General features: G+C 32.2%; 1 protein-coding gene across 1 annotated transcript; it reads right to left on the bottom strand.

Annotated features, from left to right (window-relative positions):
* Positions 1-5,330: 5,330 nt before the first annotated feature.
* On the bottom strand, positions 5,331-5,720 carry LOC136795947 (uncharacterized). The gene has a single exon (XM_067048161.1). The coding sequence runs from the start codon at positions 5,718-5,720 to the stop codon at positions 5,331-5,333; it is 390 nt and encodes a 129-aa protein (XP_066904262.1).
* Between the last annotated feature and the right edge of the window lie 16,255 nt (positions 5,721-21,975).

Raw genomic sequence — 21,975 nt, 5'->3', positions numbered from 1 at the left:
TTGCCAGGAAAATAGATATACGGTGTTAAAGTTTCACAAAATACGTACTTTACGCGCGGGCATTTGACCGGTATTATTGGTGTTTTAAACATCAGAACTATTGCTGTAAATAATGGAGAACTCTAGAACTCTTATGGATACTACTAGAACTCAAAAAAAAATTGAAATTTTTCAAGGATGGGGGGCCAACTTCACAGAGGTGGAGAACCTTGAGATAACAAAACCAAAACTAATTTTAAATGTTTCCAACTTTGTACATGTATATATTTAGTTGATTATCATATCTATATCATTTTCTGTATTCATGCTTAATTTTAATATTACAATTTCCCTGTTATTATCATATACAATTTCAATATTCTTATATTATTACAAAATGCATTTTCTTCAATATAAATAATTTACTTACAGTATCTATTATCTTCTTATGTTTATTGTTTTACTGTAATTCCATTTAAGTATTAAGGTTGTTATCTTATTTTTCTTCTTAGCCCTGATGAATCATTACAAATCTAAAATAATATTACTTTTAAACGTATTAAAATAATCTAAGTATTTCTTCAAAACTAAACTAGGTTTGCAAAGTTGGCTAGTTTTAATAAAAAATGTTAATATTAATTAAATAAATAAATGGTATCCTTGTTTAGCCTCAACACTCTTTATTATATCAATAGTCCAACGTTTCGGCCAATTCAGCCATCCTCAAGGACTATACTAAGATTTAACAGCTTATTATACATTCAATTATATTAACAGCATTATTACTAATAATATAACATACCTTCAAATATAAATTCTCGCCTCACATCAAAATTTAAAAATGTTCTGCAGGCTATTCTGCCCAGGTCATTAATTATAACTCAAAATCATCCTATGAAAAAGTAAATTAATAGAAAATCATATTAATTATTAATAAGCTTACCTAAGCTTATGTTTAGTTACCTTTTTTTTCAAAATCTCTTTAATTTTTAAAACTTTTAATTTTCGATTAGTCTACACTATCACTATCATATAAACAATCTATTTATAAACTTCCATACAGTCAGGACAGGCTTGTTATTAATTTAATTCAAATTGCATTTTGGTCTCAATTATTATTTATTCCAAATATTAATAGTCATAATAAAATTAATTGTAAAGAGTAACAAACGTTTTTCCCATATTTTTCATAAATTTATTTTAATCAAAATCTCTGCATAATGTTGGTTTAAACTCCTTGTATCTGATTTAAAATTAACTGTATAATTGATGTTCCCTGATATATAAATAGACACAAATATTTTTTCTTTTGAACATTTTGTTTCCTTTATGTAAAATTATGGTGTTATTAAAATCAAAATTGAGTTGGTTTTTACCTGCATACTGCACTAGTGCAATTGAGATCCTTTTCCTTATTTCTTGGATTATTTCTGTGTTGATATATTCTATCCCCTAACAATTGCTTCGTTTCACCTGTATAGATAGCTGGAAAATGTAAACACAGAATTTTATATATCAATCCCGATTGACTTTTTAATTCAAATTTGTCCTTCAAATAATTTTAGTGCATGTTCCTGTGTAACGATAAAGATGACTCTTTAGTTACGTTCTTTATTTGTCAATACAACAATATTTACACTTGACATATACAATAACACATTCATAATTACTATTAACATAACGTTCAGTTTTTTATTTAACAACACAAGAGCTTCATAATAATTAATTGTAATTGATCATATGGCGAGAGGTTTCAAATGGTTTTGCTACTAAAACAAATGTAAAATAATGAAACTTTAAATGAATTATAATTAAAAATCAGAGTGGGTGTGATACGCTGGTTGTGGTTGATGCTGTTCTGCGTCGAGGTCATTAGAAGGGTTAGCAGATCTTGCAGCGGGCGTAGGATTGGACTGAGCCGCGTCGGCGTTTCTTTCTACCTGCGTTGTGCTTGCGCCGGAAAGAAGATGTGTCACTTTCAGTCGATCCATTGAAATCGTTCTTAGACCTGATGGTAGCTCGATCTTAAATGTTTTCTCCTTCCGCGAGATTACTCTGTATGGTCCAGAGTACGGTGGAGTGAGCGGAACCGTAACGGAGTCGTCCCTTACAAATACGTGGGTGCAGTCCTTTAAGTCTCGATGCACAAAAGTCTTGGACGTACTGCTGCGGTATGGCGTCGGGCGGAGTTCTTCATGTCCTCCCGTAAGGTCTTCAGTGTCGATTCAGAATCCTCCCGACGTCCTGATGCCTCCAAGAATTCACCTGGGAGGCGTAAAGGCTGCCCAAATACCATTTCCGCAGCGCTGGCTCCCAAGTCCTCTCTCACTGCCGATCGGAGTCCTAAAAGGACTGTTGGTAACGTACTTGTCCATCCCGATGCGTTCAGTGTAGACATGAGGGATGCCTTGAGGGTCTTGTGCCACCGCTCCACGCATCCGTTGGACTGAGGATGGTATGTTGTAGTCCTCTGACGTTGTATACCTAATATACGAGTCAGATTTATGAAAAGATCTGACTCGAACTGGCGCCCTTGGCCAGTGGTTATCCTTGCTGGCGTACCATAGCGGGAGATCTATGTACCCACAATCGCTGATGCTACCTTGGTAGTTGTTATTTCCTCCAGAGGGCACACCTCAGGCCAACGGGTGCATCGGTCAATGATCGTCAGACAGTACCGCATTCCGTTGGAGTTTGGCAATGGTCCGATGAGGTCCACGTGAATGTGTTCAAACCTGGAGCTGGGAGCGAAGGTACCTGGAGGGGTTACTGTGTAACGGATCACTTTCGATGTCTGACATGCAATACAACACCGAGGCCATCCCGAGACATCGGCGTTCATGCCAGGCCAGAAAAATCGCTGTGTTACAAGCCGTCTTGAGGCTCGAATACCAGGATGGCTGAGCCCATGCAGGCGGTTGAAGATTTCTTCTCGCATGGACTTAGGAATGTATGGCCCCGCCTGAGAGGTGGAGGTCTCACAGAGGACTGACGTTACAGTACCGGGAGGTTTGATCCATTGAAGCTGAAGACGGTTGTTTTTCTGTAGCTCTGTAATTGTTGGATCTTTCTGTTGTTCTGCCGCTATATGTACATAATCGTCAGTGAATTCAATATCCTCGACCCTCGAAAGTGCATCGGCGACGGTGTTCTCTTCTCCTGGTACGTGGCGGATGTCGGTCGTAAACTGGCTAATGAAATTAACCAGACGAATCCGCATAGGTGTCGCTGTCTCCGGCTTTTGATGAAAAGCATATTCCAGCGGTTTGTGGTCCGTCCATATTTCAAAATGTCGCCCATCGAGGTAATGCCTGAAATGCTTGATGGCTCGGTGGATTGGCAAGAGCTCCCTATCATATGTGGCATATTTCTTCTGCGCTGGGGTGAACGCCTTAGAGAAAAATCCGAGAGGTCGCCAAACGTTATCGTCTTTCTGTTGTAAAACTGCTCCCATGGCGGTACTTGAGGCGTCGCATACTAAGACTAGATAAGCGTTTTCTCTAGGATGTCCTAGCACTACAGCATTCTGAATGGAAGTTTTGCAGCGTTCGAATGCTTGGATGGATTCTTCTTCCCAGGTGATTGGTCTCTTATCATTCTTCTTCGCCCCAGCGAGGAACTTGTTGAGTGGAGCTTGCAAATTGCTTTGGGTATGCAACGACGGTAAAAGTTAAACATACCAAGGAAACGTCGTAGGTCCCTTATCGTAGCCGGTCTGGGATATGATGCAATAGCTTCAACCTTGGTCGGAAGAGTGCTAATGCCGGTGGCGTCAACCATGTGTCCTAAGAATGCGACTTCCTGGCGAGCGAAGACACACTTCGCCAGGTTCAAAGTGAGACCGTGGTCCTCAAGTCGCCGCAAGACTTCCTGTACATGTGTTTTGTGCTCTTCTTCGTCTCTGGAGGCGATGATGATGTCATCCAGGAACCACCAAGCGAAGTCGAGACCTCGAAGAACCCGATCTAGCAACCGTTAGAAGGTCTGCGAAGCGTTCCTTAGTCCAAAACACATTCGAAGAAATTCGAAAAGACCGAAAGGTGCAATCACCGCAGTCTTTGGAATATCTTCTCCTGCTACTGGAATTTGGTAATATGCTCGGTTGAGATCCAATGTAGTAAAGATCGTCTTACCGTGCATATTAACGTTGAAGTCCGCCAAGTGAGGATCAGCGTATCTATCGGGGACCGTCCTGGCGTTCAACTGTCGATAATCTCCGCAGGGCCGTATACCTCCATCCTTCTTCTCCACTATGTGTAGGGGACTGGCCCAAGAGCTATTGGACGGTCTGCAAATTCCCTCTTCAATCATTTGCTCGAATTCTCGCTTGGCGGCGTTGTACCTCTCCTGCGGCAGGCGACGTGCTTTGGCTGTGACTGGGGCTCCGTGGGTTTCTATATGGTGGACGATGTCGTGCTTTGGCTCTTTGACGAAGGATGTTGGTTGTGTAACGCTAGGGAACTGGCGTAGCAAGGCTGTGTACCATTCACCGGTTGGAACTGAATAAACAGTGGGTACCGGTACCTTAGCTAATCTTCCTCGTGTCGTCAATCCTGTTTTCTGGTTCACCAGCTGACATCCAGCGAGATCTACCATAATATTATAGTGATATAGTAGATCTGCACCTATGATTGGATGACTCACGGTTGCTATTATGAACCTCCATGTAATTTTGCGCCGAAGACCGAGATCGAGGTTCTGGACAATGCTTCCTTATGTGGGAATGGGCGTGCCATTGGCCGCATATAAAGTGAACTGCATGTTCGGCTTTACTTTTTTGTTCTTCACCGGAAAAACAGATATAGTGGCTCCTGTATCTACCAGATATATGGTCCCGGACTTTTTGTCGACGATAAAAAGTCGGCGGTTGGTAATTTCGGCGACGAAACCCGCCTCGTTCGCCGCTGCTTCTAGTTTAAAGTCCCAGCTGTCTTCCAACTGCAAGTTTGACGGCACTTGGTAGCCCTTTCTCCGAATCTGTTATGGTAGAAGCAGAGACGCCGTCCACTTTTACTCCTCGAAGCCCTGAGATCCCTGTTGGGCGACCTGTTGTCCCAGCGGCCAATCCTGGATCCCATTTGCGTTTTCAGAGTGGCTAATTCCGCAGTAAGGTCATCAATCGCTACCTTAATGTCTTCCATCCTTGAAGAAGCAGGTGCTGAATGACTACCCATAATAAAATTACTTGAGGGCTGCTGGATTTCCGCTATTTTATCCGCAATGTTTGCCAGCTTCGTGGAATCCGTGTGATCTGTGGCGGCTAAGGTTGCTTGCATTCCCTTAGGTAACCCTCTTGGCCACAAGGTGTTGAGCATATCTGCAGGAACCTTACCTGCGGCCAATTGCTGCATTTATCGAAGAAACTGCGATGGCCGTTGATCGCTCAGCCTCTGTTCCTCCAATAACTCCGTAATTCTGGAGTGGTCTGAGAACCCAAAGATGGAGAGCAGCCGCTCTTTTAGCCTCTCGTATGGCTCAGTGGCAGGGGGGTCCCGGGCAAGATCGGCAACCTGCTTTAGAGCTGTTAAATCCAGTTGGGCGATGATCAGCTGAAACTTAGTTTTACTATTAGCTATACAACAAGAGCTGAACACTGCCTCAACTTGTGTGAACCACAGGTCAGGTTCTTCTCTATAAAATGTGGGTAGCCGAGACAACGCGTTGGGTATTTTCGCCGATTCCACTAATTCCTTTTGCTCCTCCTCACCGGTTAGCAGGTCGATTAAATTGTGCCCATGCATGCTTCACTAGAGTTCAATGGAATTATACGAAAAATAAACAAAAAACTTACGTACGGAGTCACCACTTTAGTGCGTGTTCCTGTGTAACGATAAAGATGACTCTTTAGTTACGTTCTTTATTTGTCAATACAACAATATTTACACTTGACATATACAATAACACATTCATAATTACTATTAACATAATGTTCAGTTTTTTTATTTAACAACACAAGAGCTTCATAATAATTAATTGTAATTGATCATATGGCGAGAGGTTTCAAATGGGTTTGCTACTAAAACAAATGTAAAATAATGAAACTTTAAATGAATTATAATTAAAAATATATTTAAAAGAAATATACTAAAGAAATAAAAATGTTGATAATAATTTCGACAGTGGCAAACCCATTTCAAACACTCCCTTTGCAAACGTCAATTATTGCCGCTGAAGACGTTAATTATGCAACCACATAATAATTTTTACTTATATTGTTAGGTCTGTAACATAATGAGTATTCATCATCATAATCTTTAAATAACCTCTGGATATTTTCTGATAAACTCTTTATGTAGTTGAATCCATAATATTTTTTATTAATAGCTTTATTATTTTCTATCCTATCTTTTGAATTTTTAAGGTTTATTATCCCAAATTTTATAAATTAATTTTTTTGGTTAAAAATATTCCAGAAATATTTTAAATATCATTTCAAAGAGTATTGGGACTAAATAATGATACCATTTGATTTATTTAATAAATAAATACCAGTCTTAAGAAATTGAAAAAAAGTTATATTTAAAGTTAATATTGTTTAAAAAAAAATATAAGTGAATTTTCTAAGAGGTAAAGAATGCTTGTTCATTTTATAGAAGCGAATATCTCAATACTGTGGTTATATTTGCATATCACAGTAATTTTCGACTGCATAAAACGTTCATTATTAAAAAAAAATTCCCTTTGATGTTTTATCTAGCTCATCTTCCTTCCTGAAGTGCAGGATGAGGGGTCTGCACTAAAGATGCAAATACATACATCAATGATCTGTTAGATCTTTCATAATATCAAATTAAACATTCCTCCAGTTGAAAAATAGACTTTGCATACAATTTGCATTGCATTTACCTATCCATTGATATTTAAATTTCATGAGTTTTGAAAAAAAGAGAAAAATGATGGTTTTTAAAAAATGGATTATTCATTTGTACTAATTATGTAAACAATTCGAAAGAGTCTATGTCAGGCTTTCTAAGTTTTAAAAAAAATCTATTCAGGAATCCATGGTTAAAATATTAACATTTACATTTACTTTTATATTAATTATAGATATTTTCTTTTTTTGCAAAATCGATTTGCTGAAGGCAATTTTACATAATGATTGTTCTAAGTTTTATTTTAATGGAATATGAAGTTATATTCCATTGTCAATTTTTTTCAATACTGATAATGAATATGAAGTTATATTCATTGTCATTTTTTTTCAATACTGATAATGAATATGAAGTTATATTTCACTGTCAATTTTTTTCAGTACTGATAATGAATATGAAGTTATATTTCATTGTCAATTTTTTTCAATACTGATAATGAAAATGAAGTTATATTTCATTGTCAATTTTTTTCAATACTGATAATGAATATGAAGTTATATTTCATTGTCAATTTTTTTCAATACCCATGAATTGACTATGGAAGATCTTTTTTCATAAATATCATAAAGGAACATTAATTAGAAGAGCTTAGAATTAGAAGTTTTCTAAGTGCATGTAAATTACAAATACAGCTTTTTATTCAATACCAGTTCGGCGGGTCTTACATGGTTGATATAACAGAATTTTTTTTTAATAATTGATTATGGGGGGGAGGAAGTCTCGTGCAAATACTATTTGCCCTAACTATTTACAATGCTTTAAATATTGAAGGATTGTGAGTAATAACGATTAAGTAAACCAAAATATATATAAATAAAAAATAAAATAAATAAATAGATAAAAATAATAATTCTTAAGAAGATATAAAAAGGGAAGTTAATGACAAAAACAATAGTTAATAACAAATGAGGTTAATAGAAAAGGAAAAACAATTTCTGTAGAATAGTTTTGTAATGAAATTATGTGTCTTATATAAGACATGGGAAATTAGCCTGCAAAACAGAAAATTTAATGAATTATGACATCAATGTTTAAGGTTGTCTCCGTGAAAAAGTCCTCAGGGCCGAAACGTTGGAGGTTTTTTTAAAGTAAAAAGATGAGAATAAAAGTGGATCATTGAAGTTTGTGTCGATAATGATATGAAGAATTCTCAAACAATCAATATGCTAAATCAGTAACCCCAAAATAATGACATTTATATTCATTAAAATAAATAATTGACTTTTAATAGGAAAAAAAAGTTAATTTGAGAAAAAGAAGAAGAAAAAAAATTGTAGTCATATCAATAATAGAATAAATAAAGAAAATTTATAACAAGATGTCCTGCAGCAGCCTAGGATTTAGTCTTCCGAATCAGATTGGGTCAGGTTGGATATCCCAAGTCAGTCCTCATTGACTAAAAAAAAATTTTTTTTTACATCTCTGTGGAGGTGAGAACTGGAACCACATATTTATTTATTTTTTTTTAACAAAGGAAACTCTTGTTTTCTCCTTTAAATACAAACATAATAAGCTGAGTTAATTTTAGAAAAGACATAAATCCAAAATATTGAATCCCTCTGAGAAAGAAGGGGAGAGCGCTGAAGAATTAAACAAAGTCGTATTAAAAAATTTTATCATAGAATCCGTTCTAGTTTTCGGAATTTTCAGGCATTAAAATTATTGATTAAGATAGTCTTTCTAGATTAAAACTGATTATTTTCATAAAACTTGAATATTTAAATACATAAGGTTTATAAAACATAAATTTTAAATACAGAAAATAGTATAACGTAACGGTTGAATATGTCTAACCTTTTTTATTTCTGTGAAAGTAGTTATCTACGAATTGGCCACCGGCAAAGTGAAGCCATGTTCGTCGAAGAACGAGTTGGATGTCTACCTGACAATCTCTTTCCCTTCACCAAATAAATAAAAAGAGGATATCAAAGCTTTATACTCAGAAAGTTCAATCCCTTATCACCCAGGATTTCACACTTATTTCTTTTAGAACCTTGATTATACTCGTATACCGTTGTCTTTTTTTTATCTTTATTTTATACTGAACAGTTTATTTCAGTCTAATCTTTCTCTTTTCGATTGGCGCTTTCAATAACATGTATTTTTGAATTATATTCTATTTTACTATATTTAATCCTGTTCGTCTCACTGACATATATGAAAACAATATTATTGTATATGCGTTTACTTAATGCGTTTAAGTTTTAAATTAAGACAGTAGCTAATTCCTAGATCTTAGTACTTGATAATAAACAATATAAAATGCTAAACTTATCCCCCTGTTTTACAAGATGATACTAAATTTTTTTTAGCGTTATCTATAGTAAAAAAAAATACACCTGATATTTCCTATCTTAAAGGCTAAATAGGTGTAATTTTAAATTAATGATTTATTATATTGATTGTTTAAGAGTGGTTTATTTTATTATTACCCCAAACCTACTTGATCCAATTTTACTCTCATAACCAATAAATAAAAAAAAATAATGTTAATTAAACTGTAAAAAAATTAATTTTAGTTTTAAAGCTATAACAGAGTCCTAACCTGTTGAAGGTAGGTTCTGTTGTGAATGATGTTATTAAGACTAAAAAGAGACAATAAATTATGTCAAAAAGTTTTAAGTTTAAATTATAAAAGTGAATAATCAATTTGAAAGCATTGATTGAAACTGTTGTGATATTATTTTAATATTAAATAGTTTTAAAGATATGACAAGGACAATTAGCCTGCAAGAGTGAGGAAATAATGAAATAATAATATAAAAACAAATCTTTATAGGTTATCTCCTTGAGAATGGTCTGAGGTACCGAAACGTTAGAGAGTTTTTGAAATAAATGTCGAGAGTAAAATTGGATCAAGTGTTTTTGTGTTAATAATGAGTAATTTTATTAGGGCAATGTATATTGAATCTGTTCTAAATCAAAAGGGAAGGAAATATTTATCTTGAGACCGCTTTACTGGGTTCAACTGTAAGTGGGTTTATGTATATTTTAGTATCTTTGATTTTTTAACCACACGTTCTTGGCATGAACAAAGGTCCATTATCAACTCTGATCAACGACAATAGTTCATTCAAAGGAGGAGGTGGTCCGAGAAAAAATAAAACGCTGAAGCATCATTTTTTTTCTCATTTGCCCTTCAGAAGTTTCCAGAAAGCGTCTTATAGAAATGTTCCCTGTCTAAAATGATTTTAAAATTTGATTTTCTCCATGAAAATTACATAAATCCAATTGGGGATATTATTAGGCACGATGGAGAAGGTTTGAAAATTTGTAATACACTAAAAAATATAGATAAACTAAAATATTAGATGCCCCTCTAATAACTCGTTAATTTAATATCTAATCAAAATTCAAAATGTTTAGAGGTTAGAGGAGAAAAGAGATGTGAATTTATATAGTTGGACGCCGTGTGCAAATAAATCCGATAAAAAAATCAGAAATCCTCAACTAACGACGATTTTTTTTACAAAATTGTATTGAACTAAATGAGTAAAATTAAATTTACAGACACCACATTAAACAGTTTATTTTTCCATAGGTCCATTCGGGGACCACCACTGTATTCGCCATATATGATTTCAGCGGAATTGTTTAGATCCACCGTGACAGTTTTGGGGAAACATTTCCTAAAAGTACCTACCTAATATGGGAATAATACTAACCTAAGGGCGCTTATAGAAAGAGGAAAATGCAACTTGAAGGTACAGAGGGAAAAACAGGATTGAGCCCCTGTAGACGAAACAGAAATCTATGCCTACATAGAGTTGGAGCAGTTGGAGCATTGAAAATGTTCAAAACAACCGAGAACCAGTTACAAAGATATTGCTATGTATCTGTCGTCGGGATGCTAGAATAATGATTGAAGGCAATTATCCAAAAATAAGTAAATTAATTAATTTATAGTGAGTCCTGCAAAACTGCAAAAAGTAGCGTGGCTGTCGTATTGTTCATAAGGAATGGCGTCCAGGTCTCATAGCCCTTTTTAGGACTTCTTCTGGTCAAAATGCATCTTGCCCTCTCTTCGGTCTTCTTACTTCTGTCTTAAAACTTTTTACACCAGGTGTGAAAAACTCTGGTACAAGACTACTGTGACGTACAAACACAATGTGTGTTGACAGGTATCGGTGCAGATGTGGCAGAAACTTTGAAATTGTTAATAGATCAATACATATCAATATTGTGTTCAGAATATCTTTTTCAGAGGTTAATATTTGAAGCGATGATGTCCGGAGACACAAATTTCCCACAGTGTGGATTATCTCAGATATTATGACATGTATAGTAGACAAGAGAGAGTGAAAACGGATAACTGGCTCCGATTCGAGAAGTTACTGGCCAATGATTAACCATGAGTGAACTCGAGGGTACTAAAAATGATTTTGTAAGTTGAAGCTGGCTCTAAGTAAACCATTAGTTAAACTAGCCATAATGATAACTTAGAACGGTCCATCATTTCTGAATAGTCTAAAAAGAGTTTAGGAAATGATGAAGAACGTCTTGGAAACCATTGAGGGTAAGAATTATGCTGGTGAGGACACTGACGTGGAAGAAACAAAAGACGTAGAACCAGGTGAAATGATATAACAATAATGAAATAGTTATTATTATAATGATTTATTATTATTCTATGGGTGGGTAACAGACCATGGAGGCCTAAGTCCTCGCGCGATGTATTTCCCAATATTAGGATGTAATATTCCAAGTATTAGGAAATAAATCGCGCTTTTCTTGACGTGGTTTTTTCGCAGTGGGTTCGTCACTCCCACGCCTATTTTTTATGAGTGCCACCCATTCCATTGGCTAACGGGCCTCATAAATGCCCGGGTGGAGGTTGTCAGTGAGTTTTGCATTATTTTGTGCTTGAAAAAAGCCCGGGTGGGGCCGGGATTCGATCCGACAACCTGTGGATTGGTAGACTGGCGCGTTACCACGCTGCTACTCCTTTGAATAAGAAATAAAAACATTCTATTAGGGTCCTAAAAATACCTTATGGGCATGTTTCAGACAGTGGTATCATGAAGGTTAACAAAATAGAGTTATCTTCCAAAATAAAAAAAAAAAGTGTTAGGACAAATAAAGAAGTGACTTTACAAAAATATGAATAATACAATTATTAAAGAGAGCTGGAAATTTAAATAATTATTAGACTCCGAAAATTAAAACATGCGTAACTAATGTTGATTAAAGTTGGCGTATGTTCTACTTTGTGTAATCCCGAAACTAAAATGAAAATTTATCATTTCAAGTAAGGATAGGTCCCCATACGGTGCAACTTAAGACCAACAACCACTCTAACAAAGTTTAAACTTTGTTGTGTCAGAAATAAACTCAGGAGGACTAACTAAATATCTCCCTTCCTGAAGTCAAACATTGAAAAACAACAATGTTCTCTCTTGAATGTGAATATTATAAAACCTTTCTACCGAATATCGCACCTCTTTTATCAACAACTATTCCAAAGAGTGACAAATAGGACAACCAATCAAACAAAATAGTTATTATTATGATTTATTATTATTCTATGGGTGGGTAACAGACCATGGAGGCTTAAGTTCTCGCGCGATGTATTTCATTTAGGCCTTAACTAATGATTGACAAGTTGATACTGATGAATACAGTTCTTAAATTTAAGAATGTTTTATGATTTTATCAAATTATTTTAACAAGTATATGTGAATATTCTGAGGTGTAAATATTTATCTTGAATTATTTAAGTAAATATTTCATTTGAAATACTAGGATATTATGTTTTTATGTTCGAGCTAATATCTCATTAAAAAATATATATATAAATTTGAAAATGATTGGTTTTTTGATTGTATCTATTTGGATCCTTGAACATTTGTGAACTACAATTGGAAGATGCCATTACCTACAGTTGATTGATAAATCAAAATGCAAACAATCTGAATGACTCATCATATTCGTCATTCCACACCTCCCACAATCTGAATCTCTAACTTATATTGAGTCTCATAGAGGGTCCCTACCTCTTACAAAACCTTTTTCACATCCTTCCACACAAAAATAATTTATGAAGAATTGACAAAAACATCAGAAATCTTTGTAAGTTATGAATTAATGTTATGTTAATAAATGAATTGTTGCAAAACCTAATAATTCAGTGAATAGAACGTTGTATTTTATTATACACAGCCGATAATGACTGTAGCATTTAATTTATTTCTGTAAATTGATTAAATTTGAAATCTGTAAATTAATATTTTGAAAAGTAGTATAGATAATAATAATTAAATAAACATTAATCATTTTACGTGGTTAATATCGTTGGAAAATAGAGCAAATAAAAAAATTAGGAAATCTAAATCATGCAACAAAGAGATTTCAATCGTATCACACATACATACACAAAATACACTGAAATATATTTTATTCGATTTTTTTTTTTTAGTTTCTAAATATATTTAGCATACCATATTAATATTACATATAGTACATATAGTATATACACTAATTAAATAAAGATATACTTTAAATTATAAAACAAATATGCACATTATTATAAAATATTTTTAGCCAAAGAAGGTCGGAGCCAAAAAGTTAAAAAAAAAAAATACAACACTATAGTTATGTTTTATTTATATTTCTCGCAATTTGGAACGACTTTATACTTTATTTGTGTTGGAAACATAACATGAAAAATAATTTACAGTATGAACAATTATATAATATGAAAATTTGAAATAAGATGGTATCGTTTTAAAATTCAACTTTATCAACCAATCATTTTTCTAATCAAAATTTTCTAATGATTGTTCAGGACTTATTTGTAACCATGACTGAGTGGGCAGAAACGGTGTAAATAAATAAATAATAATAAATATGTTTTGGATTTTCTCCCCAAATATAAAAAATAAATGCTTTTAAAATATAGATTAAAACATAGTTTAGGTAAATTTATAATTATTAATTTGTATTACTTATTGTTTCCTCATTGCTACGTGAAGCAATGAATAAAAAATATAACCAATTAAAAATTAAAGAAATATTAGTCATTTAACAATTCTTGCTTATGTTGGCAAATTTAGCATGAGCTTAAGTTATAGGCAAAACAGTTCATCATGGCTAAGAAAAATAAAATAATATCTCAGACAGCCTGTAACATATATTCTCATATTATTAGGTTAGGACTTTTATATTAGGCTGAATATAATTTTATGTAGAGAGCGGGGTGGCTCAGTGGTAAGGTATTATGCTACTAACTACAAGGACCCGGGATCAAATCCGGCTATGAAAGATAATTATTTAATTTATAATCTTGAACACTTTCTTGAGACTAATAAATTTTTTAAAAATAAATAATTTAATTTCTATCCATTTTAGTCTCAAAACACTTTATTTTTCTTACCAGTCCGACGTTTCGGCCAATACTCAGGGACAATCTTAATACAGTTTTGGAATTATATAATTTAAAAACTCTAACTCCATGCAGGCTATTCTGTCCAGATCAAAACAATAATTTCTAATTAGTCAATATTCACTTAAAACCAAAATTAAAATCATTTATCAGTCACTATTCCTTAAAAACTTTTTCATAACTTAAGATAATTATTTATTTTGTTACTGTAAACGTGAGTCACCTCTGTGGGTTCGGAAGTCCTTCGAGGCCCACCTAGCCTCATAAACTAGGTACCCTTAACCCAGCAGGAGTATCCTACTTATTTTTACCGTGAGCATTTATCTCATTTTAGAGAATTCGTACTTTTTTTTTTAAATATTGAATGTGATGATAACAAAAAACTTCATGATTACTTTCAATGCTTTTTGAAATTGAAATTGTAAATAGTAGCTCTTCCATCAGGAGCTGAAGAATCCAGATTTTGTAAAAGATCTAAGATATTCTAGCCTCGGGTCAAGATTCAAGAATATATAAGAAACGCAGGTGTCCAGGTAAGCTTTCTTCTTCAGTGCCTCTCAGCGTAGAGGAGCATTCAACCAGGAATTCTATTCTCCCCTATTCCACGCTAGGTTCCTCGCCTATCGGAGGTCCTCCCCCTCGCCTTACCTACTCGCTCAATGTAGTCGAGATATGACATCCTAGGGCCCGGTGAGCAAAATGCTTAAATCAGGAAAAAAAAGATGTCATGCTAGCATTGTACAGGTGAGAGAAATGGGCAGTCTTACTTGTTACTAATCAGTTGCGAGGAGGCCAGATTAAAACTGAATTGAGTATAGGAGGGGGAGGTAAAAGAGGAAGTAGCATAAACAAGCGACGATAACAACATCAAAGGATTAACAGAAGGTAAACAGATGAAATACTAGAAAAATATAGACGTTTAATTCCCAATGTGAGCGAAATGCTCAAGGCTACACCTCTCCCGGCCTAATTGAAAACATAATTAGTGATCAACCATGATTCTGACCAAATCACCTCCCTTCACAAAAGTTAGTCTAATAACTGTACTTCCTTACAAAGTACTGCAATCCTGAACCTTCATGTTTTGCGTAGTAGAGCAGATTTTTTTTAAATTTTTATAATTTTATGTTTCCATTTTCTTACCCCATTTCATTACATATAACATTATTTACTATTTCAATTTTATTTTCTTATCTTTTATTATTTCTATATTTTTAGGTTTAATACTGTAAAGTATACTATTTTAATTTTTTTTTCATATTGTACTATGATATTTTTTCATATCAATCTTCCTTATTTCGATTTTTCTCCTATCTTGTTTTATTAGCCAAAATGGAGGCCTATAACGTGAGACAAAACGTCTGCACACTGTAAACCGCAGATTCCATTAAAATATATTATTTATGACCTCACCTATTGATACACTGTTTATCATAAAATAATAATAAAAATAGCTAATTCATTTAACAGCCTCTGGTAATCAATAAAAATTTAGGTTACGAGGACTTCGATAAATTATAAGGATGAAAAATTCAAGGATAGCCTTGCAGAGTGGCTAAAAAATAACAAGTCAATGAGAATAGAAGTTATAGATTATATGTGATTGATGTAGTCGATCAGAGAAATATATTTGTTTATCTGATTTATTATTAAGAGTCAAATAGTGGAACAAACATATTTGTTTATCTGATTTGTTTGTTCCACTATTTGACTGTTACTGAGGATATAACATTATTTTTTTTAGATTGACTATGTCATTTTATATAATCATTGTTATTGAAAATTTAAGTAGAGATAATTTTAATTTATCAGGCTTTTACTTCGACAGAATATAATAAAAAAAATTAATTTCATTATCTAAATAAAATTTAATTAAATCTATTAGCTTAAACAACAATATATTTTTTTATTTTTGAAAAACTTTGAAGACCAAGAAATTCTCATGGTTGTTGCAGCACGAGGGTTTAATTCATGGAAATGAAAATGGTTCAAAATACATTAAGTTGATCACTTGAAAATTGTTAATAATTTTTATTTTATAACTAAAAAGACTACTGAGGGTCGATTACAAGCATTTGCAAGGTTTTGTCAATGATTATAAAACTATATAACTGAGAAAAATCAAAGAAACATTTTATATTTTTATAATATTTTAGTCTTAAAATATGTTCTTAGTACATTTAATAACTTATTTTAACTTCTAATATTATATAAATTAGCCTGAATTTAACGTTTCAATTAAAACAAAATGCGTTTTTAAAAAAATCGCTATATGAGGTAAACAAACAACTCATATTTTGACGTAGTGGGTAGGTCCATCAGAGCAAATGTCAATCCTACTAAATTTATGCTTTGCATTTTATGATTTTTAAAATTTGAGATTTATTATTTTTTTTTTTTTGGTATTATATATCTCCTATGGGACTGAAGAAAATAATTTAAAGTCTTAATATTTTTGAGGAATTTTAAAGTAGGGTAAGTCCTCTTATTTTCAAGGTTAATTTATGAAACTGTTCGAAAATTTAATGTTAGAGTATTGCAAATAAGTTTTATCTTGACCATGTAATAATTAATTAACTTATTTGAAATATATTTTATTTTAATATTTATCAAATAATTTTTAAAAAATTTAATATTTCTATGTCACTTTTTGAAAAACAACACACAATCAGTGGAAACGCAAATTCTTCTATAAATACTCTAGTATGAAATATGGAATCTTTATTTAACTATTTCATACTTTGTAAAAAAAAAATCACATTTGCTTATAAAATTTGTAATCTCTGCTTGGAAGATTTAGAGGAGGGTCAAAATAACTCAAATAGTAATTGGGACTAAAATAAAAATTACAAACAACTAAAGTGATGTTACAAAGTAAGAGAATGAGATGACTTGAAAAGAAAAGTCAATTTATACAAAAATAATCAAAGTAAATCAAAGAAAATAAAAGAAAATATGTACAGGAAGAAGTATAAATTAGCAAGAATTACTAAAAATTATTAGTATATATAATGAAATCGGAAATAATTACAAATGAAAAAATAATTAAAAGAGAAATGTAAAAATACAGTACACACTAAATGATGGAATAAGAAAATAAGGGAAATGAGATTAAAAGAAAGGTAAAGAGAAAGGAAAATAATTAACATAATAGGACATCCACCTTTCATAACAAAGGAAAGCTAAAGAACGAGATTGAAGTGGATGCAAGGCATCAACAGGACATGGGAGAGGGGGAATTTGACTGTTAACTAATGATGTTCCATTTGAAAGCAAGGAGAAATAAAATAATATAAAAGTAAAATAATATTAGGAAATTTAGGAAAATATTAAATATAGGTAAAATATTGTTGTCGAGGCTGATTTATCAGTATTTTTATTCATAAACATATATTTATAAATTAATTAGTCCAATTGTATTTAAGATATAATGTATTTCTGTCAAAGTTTATTATTTTAAATTCTATTAAATAAAATTTCAATACATTATTTCATTTCCATATTTGTTTTTCTTCTACCGGTCAGTCTTAAGACTACCACAATTTTTTTTATCATGATTATCAATAAATTCAACAGTACGGTATACCAATAAATTCAGGTAGGTACGTAATTGGTACTATATACATACATTACTATTCAGAAAAAAGTATAAACTTGTCTGATTACATATTAATATTCTTGTTATTATATATTGTATTTAGAAGGCTAAACCTTGACCATGTAATTATTCTTGTCATTAATACATTGTCATACTTTAGAACATATTATCGTGGGCAAAATTATTTTTTCACCTATTTTATCAATTTTAATTAGGGAATCTTCTGCCTAGTGATTATTGTACTTATCTATGATACTAATTGATAAGTGCGGCAATAATCGATTAGAAGAAGATTCCCTAATAGAAATTTATGAAAATGATGTTTATACGAAGAATGATAACTTCCTAAGATAATATGTTTTACTGAATGCCAATTACTAAATGTAATATTTGAAAAGAATAATTAATAAGATTTAATGACAAATATTGCTATTACTGATAGATGTAGTTACATACATTTCAAAAAGTCATATTGGAAAATGGGTCAAGGTTAATTAAAATAAAATAATTAAGTACTGAGAAATCATTAGCTTCATTAAAGCGTACTGTTGTTAGAGTGCTGCTACTTTTTTTCTAATTATTTCATTGAATTATTTGAAGCAGGATTATTTTACCATCCACGTGTGTTCATCCAGACGACCTACCTTGCTAACAGATTTTGTCTGAAATTAATTATTTGGAAGAGCGCTCTCGTGTGTCTGCAGCAGTCAACGGATTCGTTGCTTTTAAATGTTAATATGTTAAATGGAACTGCCAATCCTACTGACAGTGCCTTCTCACCTGACTCCACTCTCGAGAAGATTCTCCATCCTTTTCTTATCATTATTAGCTAAACTACTAAGCGCAGACATTTTAATTTAATTTTATTGATAAAATGCATAATTAAATTAAATTAAAATTATTTATTACTTGAATATGAATTAAATATGACACTTGTAAATATTGATTATAAGTAGGATGATGGAGCAGTTACATATTTCAGGAGCGGGCCGCAATAGTTCAGCTCAGAAATTTAAGGTCGTCTTGTCTGTGCGTTTTAATTGGTTTAATTAGGATGGTTCTTTTTTTAATATTTTTCATAGCGGAAGGTAACCGATAGAGAAAAATGAATTTGAAAGGAAAAATATATACAAAATTAGAACGTTATAACAAGAACGTCCATTTATTCTCAACAGTTCTTTATTATCTTTACACTCCTACGTTTCAGCTATTCCGGCCATTCTCCAGGACCTTACAGTTACATTTATTACAATAATCAGTTTACAATTTCTATTTAAATCAATACTATAGCTAGTTGACTCTTGAGACTAAATCGATGTTTTTGATGTAACTGCTAAACAAATCTGTCTCAAACAAGAATTTTCATTATATATAAAACTAAAACTTTTAAAAATAAGTATGATATAATTATACTTGTAATTTATATAAATTAAAAATAATGGAATTACTCCTGCGCTAACATTTTCTATCTAGATTTTTTCCCAACTTTGTGTAAAAATCTTAAACAAAAGGACCTAAAAAAATACAAATATTTTTCAGAAGATTTTAGAATACTAAAAATTCATGTTTTTGTACATAAGAAGCATTTTTCAGAAAATAATTGTCCAAAGTTTTTCTCATTTTTATACCGTTTTCCATAATATACCATATTATGTTACTACTACATCCGACTAGAGGTATGTTGGCCAGGAGTGAGCTTATCGAAAAGACCTTATCTTTGGAGTGAACTTGTCGGAACTGAACGTGTTGTCAAAATGTACCTACACGGTCACTGAGACTGTCTGGGCGTGTAAGAAGGATTGGCTCAGTGTAGGTCCTCGGTGATGAATCATCAGGTTGACTTAACGGAAACTGGGAGTCGTTGTGCATCCACTCCTCCCTTCGGACTACTCGCCCCTCCCTAAAAGGTCAATTACAAGAAGACTGAAAAGCGGAGTCGCTTGCTCCCAGAATCTTTATCTCAAATTCTCTTTATGAACGACATGTAAGAAATGCTCACATATTTGTAATCGATTTCAAGCTTATCTATTAAATTAGACTAATTAATATTTTTTCTAAATTATAATGTATGTATGCAGTACCAATTACGTACTTGAGTACCTACCTATTTGTAACTGTTGAATATACTGGTACCAAAGACAAAAAATAATTGTGTTAGTCTTGAGACTGACCTGTAGAAGAGAAACTGAATGAAATAATGTATTGAAATTCAATCACAATTAAAATTTTATAATTAATGATCATAGATTAAGACATATTAGCTCCAGAATAATAATAATATTAGTTAAAATAGAACAGCTATTTCCTAAGTCAAATCTAGCTGGAGACGTTTTGTATTATAATATGAAAGTATGAGTTAACAGGAACTTACTCAATCGGATCGGCATTCTCAGGATTGTAATCTAAGCTCACATTCTCCTATAACAATATACGATTTTCCTGCTAAATCGACCGAATTGCTAGAATAGAATGCACATTGCTCCCCCACCACTTCCGATTCATTTCACGTCACGAAATAAATTTACTCTTGTATAATTTTTTTTTCTTGAGTTTTAAAACGTCGCTAACAAGTTTCACTTTAAAAGATGTGACGTTTAATATTGATTGATTTTAATAGCTATTAACATAGGTCCCTACCAACCTATGTGGCTATTGTACTTAACAACCGTGTTCATAGGTAGTAAATACAATTAATATATAATTACTCAGTATATAATACATATTTAATATATAATTGATGAATAGACTGCTATTGTGTTTTGTAATTACTGAAATACCTAACTACTCCTATGTTATTACAAAGCAAGTTTTTAATAGAAAAATAATAAAATCTGATCAAATAAATATCACATAAAAAAATCTATAAAGTATATAAAGGAATAGACTATTAATGAGAGCATAAATTATTGTTATATGAACAATTATATATATGTAGATTAAGTTAGAAATATCTTAAAATTTTTATGTTTTTTTTTTAAAGAAAAATCAATGAACTATATTCATGGCTTTTTCTTTATTCCTGACACATACAGAATGATATGTATGAAAGAAACCAGCCACATTATGAAGTTTGACATGCCAACAAAAAAAAAAGTCAAGTTTTTGGATGTTGTCAAGTTGTGGTATTAAAACTTTTTAATAAGGAAAATTATAAACATATAAGAAGAAGATGATTGGGGGGTGTGGTGAAGAACGCAAATAATTAAAAACTTATTTTTTTGGGCCAACGTTTCGGCTAGAATTTTAGGCCTTCATCAGGGCTAAGAACAAAAAATAAGATTACAACTATAATGAAATATCAGAAAATAACAAAACAATATTTCTTTTTGTTATATTTTGTAATGTTAAAGCTTCAAAATAGTAATAACATGTATTGTCAAAGTATTATAAGAAGATAAAGGGTGTATGAGAAAAGTAAGTAAGAAGAAAGAACAAATAATAAAATATGTATGGAAATCTAGTTAGTAAATATATGTACAATATTATTTAAGATAAAGTGATGAAAAAAGTGGGACATACAACATATATGTAGGCAATAAATATGTATGTAAAATTATAGGTTTAAATGTGTAAAATGCTCGTAAATTTCGACTATTACAGCACTTACTTGAAAAACGGACTAAACATACAATCCATTACAAAAGACTGATTTACATGACTATAATAATATATACCTATATGGACATAGGGAGTTGAGCTTTGGGGCTCCACTAAACCATCGATTACCTCTCGTATCCTATCCTTACAGTCTAAAATATTTCGTAAAATCCTTAATGCTTCTTACTTTGTCACAAATCAAATCATCTATCAAGCCCTCAACATTCCATATGTTGCCGATTTTAGCAGAACTAGATACCAGTCCTTCCATGATAAACTTCCCAACCAACCGAACCCATTTGTTTCTAACCTGGCTCACCTTCAATACCTTATAATCCCCCCAGGCGTCTGAAAAGAAGATGTCCCCTAGATCTTCTTTTCTAGTAATGTAATTGGAGTTCTATCAATGGATAGATTCTCCGCATGTTTGTATCATGTTATTTTATATCCAATAAAAATTTTACTTGATGTATATAATTTTACACAGTTGTAAATAACAATAAATAAAATTTAAAAAAATATATAAAATGTATAGTCATATCATCCAA

Source organism: Halyomorpha halys, unplaced genomic scaffold, assembly GCF_000696795.3.
Source record: "Halyomorpha halys isolate HHAL.00 unplaced genomic scaffold, Hhal_1.1 Scaffold1796.1, whole genome shotgun sequence".
Lineage (NCBI taxonomy): Eukaryota > Metazoa > Arthropoda > Insecta > Hemiptera > Pentatomidae > Halyomorpha > Halyomorpha halys.
This window is presented reverse-complemented; position numbering and strand designations above follow the sequence as displayed.